The sequence below is a fragment of the Nelumbo nucifera genome, chromosome 6 (assembly GCF_055504915.1).
Source record: "Nelumbo nucifera cultivar China Antique chromosome 6, China Antique-T2T, whole genome shotgun sequence".
Classification (NCBI taxonomy): Eukaryota; Viridiplantae; Streptophyta; class Magnoliopsida; order Proteales; family Nelumbonaceae; genus Nelumbo; species Nelumbo nucifera.
Genome location: NC_142654.1, coordinates 10,027,563 through 10,041,132, shown reverse-complemented (window position 1 = coordinate 10,041,132; position 13,570 = coordinate 10,027,563). Strand labels below are relative to the sequence as shown.

Here is a 13,570-nt window from a genome sequence, read left to right as displayed (position 1 = left end):
GGCATCTTTCCCCCAAGGTGGGAAAGTTATTTACCCACCTAGGAGATGGGATACCTAAGAAAATAAACTTTCCCTGGTCCTCACATAAATCTGAAAAAAGAACATAGGTTTTTTTATCAATGAAAATCCAAATCCCATTGACCAACTTTCCCCCCTCTCAAAATCCATAAAAAAAGCACCCCCTTAAAGCTTGGTCCAGTCGACTTGTATGAATGTGTTTATAGAAGAACAATTTTGGGACTTTGTTTCTTATTAATGTATGAGGATAAAATGTGTCATTATAGATTGTTGTAATCACTTACCAAAAAAGATTGTTGTAATCAATAGTAACAATTGTTACTAGTTCTAAGTAGAAGAATAGTTACTATTTTTAGTACAATATGGTTTCTATGGTTGAGGGAGACTTTCTCATTGCAATTTATCTCTATTGGAGGGAGATGCCCCTCCTTTTTTTTCGGTGTTCTACAGTTTTTGATGCCATGTCTAGAGGGATCACAAGTGTACTCTTCTAGTGCTCGCTGGTTTGATTTTATTTTCCCCACTTACCAGCAACTTTGCATTGACTTTCTTGCTGTCTATAGTTTCATAGTATTTTTTAGGGATAAGTACATTGCAGCCCAATTAATGCAGAATTCTGAATTACAGACCCCCATAGTCTACTAGTATCCCCCTATAAACCGCATCCTGCCCATGGATTTGGCATCAACCCATGGTCAGGATTCATCATGCCCCCCTGTACGGTGGGGCTAAAGAATTCTGAGCCGGGCCGATCAGTCATTCTCCTATTTTTTAATGGAATTTTGTCTTTCTCGGTTTAAAAAACTACAATCTCTCTAAGGTCAATGAATCTAACTAACCCCTCAAACTAGGTGCAGATGGGATTCGATCCCAAGTCTTCGCTACGACCAACAGGAACCTTACCAATCAGCTGTTTTGCAAATACACAAATGCATTCTTATCAAACATGCAAAATTTGAACCAAAGTGCATACATGCACTCAACCAGCATTTGAATAGTGTAAATATAATGCTTAGAAATATAAATATAGATTACAAGGTTTTGCACTGAACATATTTGTATTTACACTCTTCCCAAATTGAGCCTAATGGAATGAGTCATCATCATCATCGTCCATGCCTTATCCCAACTATATGGGGATCAGCTACATGAAACCCGTTTTGCCAACCCATCCTATTTAAAACTATATCCACTATTAAATTAGTAGTGCTTAAATTGTTTCTTAATACTTCTACCCATGTCCTTTTTACTCTACCCCAAGCTCTTCTAGCCCCTTCAATGTCTTATGTGTAACAAATCATTTCTTCTAATTGGTATAGTTGGTGGTCTTTTATGCATATGCCCAAACCACCTTAATCTATTCTCCCTCATTTTATCACCTATTAGAGCTACTCCTAGGTTCTTGCAGATAAATTCATTCCTAGTCCTATCCATTATAGTTTTATCATTCATCCATCTTAGGATTTACATTTTTACGATATTTAGGCTTAGTTTGGAAGGAGTACAAATGCAAATATGTACAATGCAAAACCTTGTATTTTGTATGTATTTGCACTATACATATTTGCATTTGTATTCCTTCCAAACTAAGCCTTAGGCTGCATTTGGAATCAGTGTAAAAAATATACTAATAATGTTTTACACTAAACCATGAGTGACCGTTGATTTTTGAAAAATGCATTGGATGGAAGAGTGTGAAGTTTTACATCGATAAAATTGATGTAGTATTTACATTGATTATCGATGTAAAACTTTATGCTTGATGAGGTTTTAAATTTTACGCACACAAAACTGAACCTGAGTGGAGTTTTACATCGATCATAATTACACGCTCCTTCCAAACGCCTATGAAACCGAACTGTTGTAAATTTTACATCAGTTCTTGACTTACATCGCTTCCAAATGCAGCCTTAGTTTTTGGACATGTTTCTTGGCTACCCAACACTATGCTCAATACAACATAGCTGGCATCACAACTGTTTTATCCTCCTATGATTCTTTGGATGATGTCTTTCTCAATCCCTCCCCTCTTATGAGTTATTGAACCAAAGTACTAGAAGTGATTGCACTAAGTTACCTCTTGGTCTCCACTCCCAAGTGTATCTTGATTTACACTGTTATTACTAAATTTACATGTCATATACTATATTTTAGCCACACTTATTTTAATCTCTTCATTTTTTTTTTTGATAAGTACATTTAATCTCACCATGGAACTTCCTCCTTAATATGTTTTGTTAATTCATCTAGGATCAATGCAACATTAATTGTTGCTCCCTCATAAATACCCATAATTAGGCCAATATACATATTTTGAACCTTTCTTTTTCAAAACCCATCATATTATCTCTCTAAGAATTCTATCATATGTATTTTTTAAATCAATGTTATACATCTTCTAGTAGAATATAAGGGAAAAGTCCAGGCTGTCCGTTTTTCTAGAAGAATCCAAGGATAGCCATGTCTATAATGTTCCTCAAAGTGGTAGATCATTAGCATTTGTATATCAGGGTTAGAATCATATTTCTGATGAGAATTTGTTCTTTTTGTGGATGCAAGTTACTGAGTGGAAGTGGAGTTGGTAGGACAAATGGAAGTGTAGGCTGGGTGGGTTCCATGAACCTTCATGAAATGGAATTTCTTATTTCTTTGTCCACTATCAAGTTCTTCCCATGGAGGAAGAATCTATGGGGAAGCTAACCGATAAGAGGAACGGTTATACGTCATATTAGTAGTTAGGATAAATGCAATGAATTAGGACAACTTTCAGAGCTTAAGAGATGGAATAAATACCAGATCTATTACGAATAGACAGCTCCAATGGATGGTGTTTCTACTCACAACCTTGGGTCTGTGGGTTCCCACCTTAACCAAAGAAAAGTACATAAAAAACAAATAAAGAAAAGAAATGCGTTTCAAGAATGGTAGCCCGATTGGTTCAAAGCAAGGGAGCCTAACATCTTTCATGGCCCCTATTTCTGAAACTTTATCTTGTTTCACAGAGCTGTACAACAATGTATTACAAATAAATCATGCATATATACACCGCAGGAAATTACATGCTTTTCTGTTATTTTTAAACAGCTTAGCTCCATCATATCGCAAGCCCTCTGTAATTCGTTGATCTGATCTTGGATAGTTGGACACTCACCAGTGGACAGCAAAACCTTAAACTAAGTGTCATGCTGTGCAGTAATGAGCATCTTCTCTCGTATGATAAAATAGCATATTCTGAAGCTTTTTTCCATCAAAATGGGAAGAAGCTAACTTTTATGCATGTAACACATGCATGCAATTTAAGTATTTATGTACTGGTTTTGGGGTAATCTGATGAACATATCACCTGATTCATATCTTTTCTCTGAGCTACTTCCGTATTTTCTCCCCTTATCACCAAAAGAATGCAGGAACTTTTACTGGCTTCGCTTAACCAACTTTTTAGCATAGAGCATCACCCAAGGACCAATAAACAACAGTGTCCAACTCTGCCAGTTCTGGCTTATCTTATCTGCGGTGGAAGACTACCTTCACATCCACCCACCTTTAGCCACTACAAAATTTTTCTACAGAATTGACATAACTTAACCTTTCTTCGTTTCTATGATGAGAACAAAGAGAAACTTTTGCGTTGTCTTAAATGGTGTGAAGGCTGTGCCTGTTCAGTGGATGCCCTTGGACTAGGAACCACACTTTCAATAATTTCTGCTTGTACATCAGAGGATCGTGGCAGAAGCTTGCACCCAATTCTCTTTGCCATCAAACGTGTGGAACTGAAGAAGCTACGCAATTTAGCCACCCTATGCATCTCTTGTTTTATTTTTCCAAATTCTTGCTCAAGTTCAGCAACTCTAGCCCTCGTTCTCTCCATATCTACTTTAAGGACTCGGTTTTCACGGACAACTGTAACCCATCCATTTTTTTGCACAATGTGGCCTGCCATCTCATCAGTGGCAGTAGTAGGTCCTGCAGGAGCACTCTCATTATCCAAGACATGAAGACAGCCAGAAAGAGCTGTTCGCAACTGTAGCTGCTCGAAGAAGAGGACTTGAAGAATGATTCTGAGTGGCAAGCGCTCATTTTGAGATGCATGTGCACAGGCATCAATTGAGAGCTTCCGGTAGTTTATCAAGCTGCAGAGTTGCTCCTTCTGATTATCTGAAAGCCAAGGGTGTGCCTGCAAAACAGCTATAAGACAATGACTGCAGTGTCCATGACTTTGTAGTTCCAACAAAGAAACTACTCTGAATCCGGCCAGATTCCACACGTAAGCTTGCCAAAGTATATGCCAGAATGGGAAGAAATTGTACCCCCTGCCTCCATGTGGTCAAACTCCATATACATATGCTAGCTAATATACATGCAAGGATAGGAAGAAGTTGCACTCCCTGTCTCCATGCATGTAGAAGACAGCAAAGGAGTTTTTTAGACCCATCAATTGGATGGACCATCCAAGGAAACCTTCCAGGTAGAAAAATGGCCTAACTAGATAAATCCAGTTGTCCAAAAATTTGTGATTCCTTTAGTAGACCAGTGGCCATGTTGTCTCATAAAGTTCAAAATAATGTTAGAGATCAGATGATTATGATCATCTCTTTGGTGAATTCTTTGAACAACATAATTCCTTGATAAGAGCCACCAAGTGATGGATAGCAACCTCCCTGAGTGTAGACCAAATTTTGCAGAAGCAGGAGGAATCATTTCTTCCCACCCTGTGATCTGATTTGCAAACTTACTGTAGTCCAAATTCATTTGTGGCAATAACGTGGCAACACAGCTTGGGTTCTCCTCGTGTTTCCTTGTAAAGACCATGGCAACTAACTAATCAGACAAAACTAATTAAAATAAATAAAACAAAAATGATACCAGTTTCAATTGGATTAATGAAGATTTAGATACTGACAAGGAGAAATAATCAAATGCAGCTGTTTATGATGATATTATGAACAAATGCAACTGCAGATGATGTTCTGTTATGAAGATGAAGTCAGATATACTTGTTTCTAGAAGAACTTCAAATTACTTTGGGAAAGGTTCATGGTAGAAGTTAAATTCCTTGGCTTTAATGATTCCATTTATTACAGCAATTTAGTGCTATTTGCTAGAATAAAAGTGTAGATGATAACAAAGATATTACTCTTAATTTCCTTTTATCACTTAAAAGGTAGTTTCTACTTTCTAGAGGTAAAATCTCTGAAATTCCGCTCATTCTGTTTAATAGCCTGAACCATATAGAGCTCCAAAAAAAAAAAACAATGAACTTCATACATGAAGTTAATAAGATTATGTCAATCAGAACAAAACTTGTTCCACTAGAATAAGTGATTCAGAATTGAGAAGATCAGTAACAGAATCAACATTAAAATGGTTGAGGCAGAAGGCATGAAGCAATACACCTCTTACCATTTGAGGTGCATGCCTCATAAAAGATATGTGATACTATTGAGGCAAAGCAGTTTGGTCCTGCCTCACCTAGTCACCTTGAAGTATATGCCTCACCATCAAACCTTTCCATTTTCTAGAAACAGTGAACAGAATAAGAACCTTCACTAACTAGAAAAACGTTTGATGAATTTGCTTCTGTTAAGAGTGATGAATAGATCTAAACCTTAAAATAGATATCCAGCGCTCGGTATAGTCCATCATGAAAGGACCTTGAAGATTCTGGAAGAGATTCCACAAGAGATCGTATCTTATCAGGTTTCAGGTTTACATCAGCAGCAACCTCTGCAATGTAGCTGTCAATCAACTTTGAAACTTTCTGTAGGGAACCAGATGGTGATGATGTTTCTAGGTCAAATGATGAAGGAGAAAACCATGTCACACTTGATTCTAAAGATAAAAAATGCTGGATAATCCGTTCTACGCAATCAGTATTGTATAAAGTATCAGAATCTGAATAAGTAGGAATTAAAAGACCATCAAGAGTTGCTAGATCCAGTTGCATTCCAACCCTTCTCTCCAAGGAGTCCTTGCACAGTTGACTAACATCCAGTATCATTGCAACACGTAGAAGCCCCAACAAAAAACGGCAAAAAGATTTCCCTTTCTTCTCAGGGAGCAGCTTTTCAATGCTTTCCAGCAGAACCCTCTGATCAATAGTGGCAGGTGTCATGCTAAAACTTGTAACAGATCTACTTTTCCCACTTTGTCCACTCTGCCATCGGCTGAGACCTGGTAGATACTTTCTTGTATAGTACATGATTGCACCTGCTACATTTTCAGGTCTCATACCTCTTGCTTTCATTGTTTGAATGAGCCTCTCAAACAAAGACACACTGAAGTATGAAACATCTTCAAACCACCAGTCAGACTCCAAGCTTCTGATTCTTGCCCCAGTGTTTATACCATTCCATAGGATGCTTCCACCAGGGCTCTGTAAGGTACCATACATCATCATGGGCCATCCAAATAGACTAGGATCTGTACAAGCCATCATAGATAGAGAATTCAGAGATTTGCTCAAAATCTGTAGCTTTTCAGCTCTCAAAATGGCAGGATCAGAACTTTGAAGAGCCAAAATACAATCTTTCCAGTTACAAAGCACATTCTTGTGAAAGAAATTCTCACACTTCGCTAATAAGTTTTCTTCTCCATATTCCTCTGTCATTTCAAGATAATCTGCTGCACAATACAACATCACTACGTTCCTTGGTGCCAATTCCACTCTGGCCCCATAGCAGAATTTGGCTGCAGCCAAAAACATATCAGGTCCACCAGGAAATTCACTTAATGTGGTGTAGAAAGTCTCTCCATGCTTACTCTGAGAATCTTCCAATAAATTTTCTATCTTCCCACATTTCGATACAAGAGGAAACTGAACAGGCACATGCAATGTATTTTTAGGTCATGAAAAAGGTCTTCTTTCCTATTAAAAAAATAAACTAAACTACGAAGAGGAGCACACTAATATTTATCTTGCTCAGAATTTCTCTTGAAAGCACTTAATTAGGATAATGTCAGCTATACCAAGACAGGGAAAGAAAAGAATAAGAAAACCCATAACCATGAGCAATAGTGGATCTACAAGGTGTCCTCTAAGAGAGCAATAGCTTAATTACAAAGCAAATAACAAAGGCCTGGAAAATATATGAAGCCATTTCACAGGAAAATGAAATACAACACAGCCACAGAACTAAAAGAAACACTGATTGGAGCATGTTCCTAGTGGTTATTGTATAAATATGTGCTATTCTACTAACTCCCTCACCCCCCAAATGAGTATAAGAAAAGGTTAGGTTCTAGTCGAGAACTCTTTATAATTTGTTCAGATTACATAATTTTCAAGTATGATGGAGAATTTTTCTGGGTATGAAAGCAATTTCCATTGATTCTCACGCATATATAGTTGATAATTCAGAACCAAATTGCTTGAATATGAATATTGACACATTGTTGAGACTGACCAAATGGTCCATCTCTCTTCAGCATTGTCTAGCTGGTTAACTCTGTTTCCACTATTATCTAGCTGACTAACTTGTCAGATCAGTTTCTACAGCATCTATGATAACCAGACAAGGATGCTGACATAGACAATACAAGAAATGGGGACATAATTCTTCATTTCCTCAAATCCATGATAGAGTTACAGATACAGGTATCTCTCATATACACTTGTATCATGATTTTGTATCTAATTTTTGAAGCTCAGTCCTGTTTGATCCAAATGCTGCATAACTTTTCTTTTTTTTTTTTTTTATAAGTAGGGTTTTTTTGGGGGGGTGAGAGTGGGGGGAGGATTATAAAAGATTGCATGGTCTTCCTCTATAACCCATGTCATTTAATACATCGAATAAGGATAAAAATTTAATTCATTTCCAATCATATTACTTATCAAAAAAAATCATTTCCAATCATTACCGAAGTGAGAAAACCTTAGCCTTCAAAATTTGTCAGATTAGACTACCAAATGAGGAGAAGCCTCTCAACATTCCCAGGCAGTTTTCCCTTTAAGGCCCCGTTCACTTTTCAGTAAGTTACTTACCCGGGTAAATGCAATTACCTGGGTAAGTTTTTCTTGGGAAACACTTACCCGGGTAAGTGCATTTACCCATGTTCTTTTACTTCTCAAGTAAATAAGGCAATGACCATTTTAGCCAAAAAAAATCCATTATTAAAAGGGGCATTTTTGTCCATTCAAGTGTTGGCAACTTCCCCCCCAGGTGGGGAAATTATTTACCCACCTAGGAGATGGGTATCACTTACCCGGGTAAGTGGTACCCGGGAAAATAAACTTTCCCTGGTCCCCACATAAATCTGAAAAAAGAACATGGGATTCTTGGTCAATGGGAACCAAAATCCCACTGACCAACTTTCTCCCCTCTCAAAATCCAAAGAAACAACGCCCCCTGAAGTCCATATATTTCAAACTTTCCAATATGAACCAACAAATTGCAAAGGGGACAAGGTTCCACAAATTTTGATCGCTTCTACTATAGCCCCTCAGAAGCCATGCCAAAGCAAGAGATAACATATAACTAACAAACACCCATGATGTCCAAAATACTTAACAAGAATACAAGATGCTGTCACACCCTTAAAAGAAGCCCATAGTATCATATCTGGAACCACCTCTGTTAAGAGATACATCTTCACATCACTGCCTAAATGAAGAATTACACCTTACAAGAAGCGTTGCAAGGACTCTCCTAAATGAAGTGTTTGTGCCAGACATGTATCGGGCAACACTGGCACTTCATGGATTCTTAGGGGACACTTCTCCATTGAGATTACCCAGGAATTGAACCTGAGTACTCACCCGATAGAAGGTTCCAATCCTTCTGATCTTTCTTCCTTTCACCACCAAAAAAAAACAAAAAAAAAACTTGATCTATCTATGCAATTCTTTGATCCATTAATGCGTGAAATATAGTCTTTGCATGATCGGTTGGGATTGTATTGGAACCATCAATTCTACTTAGGCTGCATTTGGCATTCCTGATTTTATGGACTTATCTCCTTTTTGCAGTTAAAATGCCCCTATGAACATTGAATTTTTAACAGCAAAAAGGAGATAAGTCCTTAAAATAAAGAATGCCAAATGCAGCCTTAACCTTTTTATTATGCATATCAATCACAAAATGTGCAGTTGATCAATGCAAGATCTCTCTTCTCATCAGGACAAAGAAGAAGAAAGACTGGACAACTGAAAGGGAAAGGGATTATGTCTTCCTTCATGACACAAGCAGCAAGAAAGTAAGTTGGATCACAAAAAGGATCTGAGAGAATTTATTCATTCAACAAATGAGAATGAGTCCTATCCTTGTCCGCCAACCTCATTTTTCTTTCTCTCATTGCTTATTTGATGCAAATGAGCAATTAATGGACACATCAAGTGTCACCTTTCCTACAAAATGTTAACAAAGCTAAGCTTTTAAAAACTTTTTTATAGGATTGTAATGCCAAAATTAAACAAAATATGAAGTAGTTTAATAGCTTATACTTGTCCATAGAGTCATAGGCATGTCTGTGAGTCTTTTTTTTTTTTTTTTTTTTTTTGTCTTGCCAAGTCAGACTCCTGGACACATGCCAGATTCTGATTCTCGTGTCCATGTCCATGCAACACTGGAGGCAACAACTAGATGAAAGGAAAGAGGCACACCCTCCGCCAATAAGAGTTACATAGATTTGATTTTGACATAAAAAGGACAAAAACCATGGAAGAAGAAAGTTTCTCTAGATTCCTTTAGTGCTAGCAATTTTGTAAAACTTGAGATTTTTAATCATGTTTCCAAGGAATTTAGAGAAATTGAACTATTGAAGTTTCATGTTCATCACTATTTTTGCATCCTGAATTTAAGGAACCAAAAAACTCAAAAATTGCATATTTTACTTTATTTTGATATCATAGCTCACCCCAAATAGCTAGGAATAAGGCTTAGTTGACTTGAGATCAAATGAGACCAAGATCTTGTGAATCATGTATATTTTTGGGAAAAATATGGTAATTCTATTGATGGGATGTCAGAGAGTAACAGGATTGTCTTAAATACAAAGAAATTAGATATTTTAAGTGTTTTTTTCTATTTTAAGAATAAGTTGTAAGGGTAGGCCCAGCTGTGGATTCAAATCTATATTGGAGTTGAATTGAGTCCTGCCTTGGAAGTATCAAGGCCTATTTTCTCTACTGGTTTCCCTGTTAAAGCAACATTTGATCCTCTCTTCTCTTTTATGATGTTCAAAATGCTGGAATTCAATTTTTGCATATATAGCTCTTGGTCCAGCTTTTTTTTATGCTGTTTATGGTTCCTTTACAGCATATAAAGCCATGCTTCTTTATCCTTGGATCCTTATACAGCCCACAACAGGTCTGATTTCAACAGACCCCACACCTATGGCACATCAATGCTTTCTGTGTTATCCATCCACGCCCTCCTATTTTCATCAGCAATATGATTCTAAGTTCAATGAAACTGAACCAAAATGTCAATTTAGGCATTCCTTCGTCCTTCCCCAATTGTTAACCTAGCATCAACAATGGGGACTCCAGTTCAAACGAACTCATAACACTCTTGAATTGTAATTCCATCCTAAATTATGTAATGGTATAAAGAAGAAAATTTTACTTGTATGGGGCTGCTTCCACACCAAGCACCTTCCAAAAGCTCCACCTGGTTCCCTACATCTGGACAGAAACAAATGTCTATTCAAATCCACCATTATTTGATATACTTCACCACCAAGCACTAGAACCATATGACTATGACTCTGCTGCAATCTAGTTAACGTAGATCAGGTGTCAAGATTGAATGAGCAAGGAGTTGAAATGCTGTCTTACTGCCTACCAGCCTACTTGGCAGATTCAAGGACATTGGCAGATTTATACAGTTGCATATAGACTTGCCTTGTCACCCACCAACAAGCCTTGTGCTGGGAATCTGCAGGGCCCCCTGACCCCCTACCACTCTACCAGGATGATTTTTCTCCATTCACTGGTCCATACTAAGGCAAATACCTATGCTACAAGAGCATCAATGTATTTTAATGGTTAAAAGTCAAGGTTATCTGTGTCTTGAAGTGGAATTGGGTGGCCAGACCCATAGAGGTCCCAATTGACATACTAGCATATAGGTTAAGATGTAACTCCATATGAGACTCTTGGTCCTGTCTATCTATTTATTTATCTCTGTAGGGGAATTACACACTCTTCTCTGTTATTAATCTTCTTCCCTCTCTGAAAACATAATGGGGATCAGATGCCAGGAGATCTTGTTCAATGCTCACCTCAGCTTCATAAATATCTGCATCATCAGGGTCTTGATTTCATGACATAATTTATATTATTCTCTTATCCCTTAACCACTAGTTATAATACACAACCAATATTAAAAAAGTATAAAACCTAAATTTCACCTAAACACAATTTGAATCATAATAGGCCCTTTTCACATGTCTTCCAAATTCTTGAACAAGTAAAAATTTTAGATTATTAAAATTAAAAATAAAAATAAAAATAAAAGCATAGCAACTGCTCATGAGATATTTTAGAAAGTTAAGTCAAGCATTTACCTCACTCTAACATTCTTTTTTCAAAAATTGAAACAAATCAGCAGAGTATAAACCTTAAGTATACAATGTTAGGAAAAATAAAACCATACCTTGTGAAGATGGAAGCAAACACCATCTACTTCAACAGCAATATCACTTGGCAGACCAGCATTACAAAACCTGGCATGCAGGAAAAAAACAAATGTTTTTCATATGAACGATATCCTTCAATCAAAACTTCAAAGAAGATTCATAATACTTGGTAAAGTTAAGCTCCTGCCTACTCTTTTTTCTTTTTCTTTTTCCTTTTTTTTTTTGGGGGGGGGGGGGGGGGGTGGACAGGAAACAAAGATAATTTTTGAAATTAAAACCATGCAGTTACAATTGTTGTAGAGGTAAACTTGGAACACCTAGTGTCTGGCTAATGAATTTCCGCTGGTAGTTCCAATTAAATCATCTAATTCAATCATAACTTCAGACGAAGGCAAGCAAAGTAGATCCCTAACCAGAATCTCCCATGGAACTCACCGTTCCAACTACCCTAAAAAAGCAAGGCATTGGGGAGCAAAATTGATATTGAAAGTTTCAAGAAAAGATAGACAGATATGGTAAGGAGAGAGAGGGGGGGGGAGAAACGTACCAATCGTTTCCTTCACGATAGAATACACAAGCCTTCCCAGTCGAAGCCATAAGAGAGACGGTAAGAAGCCTTATTCACATGGACTGAAGCAGGGAACGAGGACTAAAGGAGTGGAATTCGAAAAGGGGAAGAGAGAGAGAAGACACGGAACTGATAGTAGAGGGAGAGAAAGGCAGGGAACTGGGTGAGATGGTCCTGATCGTAAAGAATGCTGATGGGTGGTGATCTTTACAGCTATGCCATCCAGGTGTTCGTAAAAAGTTGAACTCGTGCCATTGCCAGCACCAAAAGCATCCAGCAACAGCAGTCATCACTCAGAACCACGACGAACAACAAAATTGGAAATTTAAAAAAGACGGGGTCCATTTCTTTTACTTCTCTCTTTCTGTTTAAAAAGAAAACCGGCGCACATATCACGACGTGAACAGGCAAGACGGAACGAAGAGACGTTCGTTTGTGGGACTCACTGTGGTGGTCCGTGGCTGTGACTGTGAGACTGTAAACTGACTCCGTGAGCGTTGGGGGATGCCAATTGCCAACCAGTTTGCCAGTTGCCAAAAGAACGAAAACAACACCACACACCACCAAGAGTTCAAGACTAACAGCCAGTCTAACACCACCCCCCTCCAGCAGAAAAAATAATCAACACCTTTAATATAATTTCAACCCAAAACGCCGTGTTTGGTAAGGCTAATCATGCAAAGATTCTGTCCTAGGTGGAACTGCACATCCGTCACCTGGGCGTCTCTGGCCTTGGCCGGTTGGCTGGTATCCCTATCCCCTGACACGGAAGAATCGCAGAAACCGCTCACGCTTTGCAACGATAAAGCCCATCATGTCTGCATCTGTGTCTCCCTCTCCCTCTCCCTCTCCCCTGGGAGTGTTTTCTGGGCCTCTGGCCCCCTGCTGCACCCATGATCACGAGAGAGAGAGAAACTCAGAGGACAGCTTTCGTTTCATTGCGGGCCCGGAGATCCACGTGAAAATACACAATCACAACGTAACGCGCACCTTGTATTATTATCTTAACGCGTCTAGGCTCTTAGCCCCGTGAGGCCGTGACCCACTCTGTCTCTGCCCAGTGCGCTACTAATGGGTGAACCGACCTCTCTCTCTCTCTGGTTTTTTAACTGTTAAGAGTTGCGGTTTACAAGATGGTTGAGGACTTGAGGGGCTGAGCTCAAAACAACATTTTTATCCATGTGATGTAATAACTGAAAATAACGGTCACACCAACGGTAACACCACAAACCCTTGCTTTGGGATAGAGAAGCTAAGTTTCTGGGCCACATTCCTTTTTCACTGACCAATCATTTTAGCCCAAGTCCGTGTTCACATGGCATGCATTGCTTGTGAAACAAACCACAATGATAAGATGAACCATCTTGAACGCAGCCACTTTTTCTGAAGGCTGCCTTCATTTCTTTC

The 13,570-nt window shown here is 38.3% G+C and overlaps 1 protein-coding gene across 4 annotated transcripts; it reads right to left on the bottom strand.

Annotated features, from left to right (window-relative positions):
- Positions 1 to 2,951: 2,951 nt before the first annotated feature.
- Positions 2,952 to 13,217, bottom strand: LOC104587394 (BTB/POZ domain-containing protein At3g44820-like). 4 transcript variants are annotated; one of them, XM_010244996.3, is made up of 4 exons: positions 12,143 to 13,217; positions 11,613 to 11,682; positions 5,624 to 6,832; positions 2,952 to 4,192 (listed from the first exon to the last, which is right to left on the bottom strand). In XM_010244996.3, the coding sequence occupies exons 1-4, from the start codon at positions 12,190 to 12,192 to the stop codon at positions 3,617 to 3,619; spliced, it is 1,905 nt and encodes a 634-aa protein (XP_010243298.2). In that variant the 5' UTR covers positions 12,193 to 13,217; the 3' UTR covers positions 2,952 to 3,616. The 4 variants fall into 4 exon arrangements, with proteins under 4 accessions (XP_010243298.2, XP_088745937.1, XP_088745938.1 ...); XM_088889811.1 differs by having other exon boundaries at positions 12,610 to 13,211; XM_088889812.1 differs by having other exon boundaries at positions 12,880 to 13,211.
- Between the last annotated feature and the right edge of the window lie 353 nt (positions 13,218 to 13,570).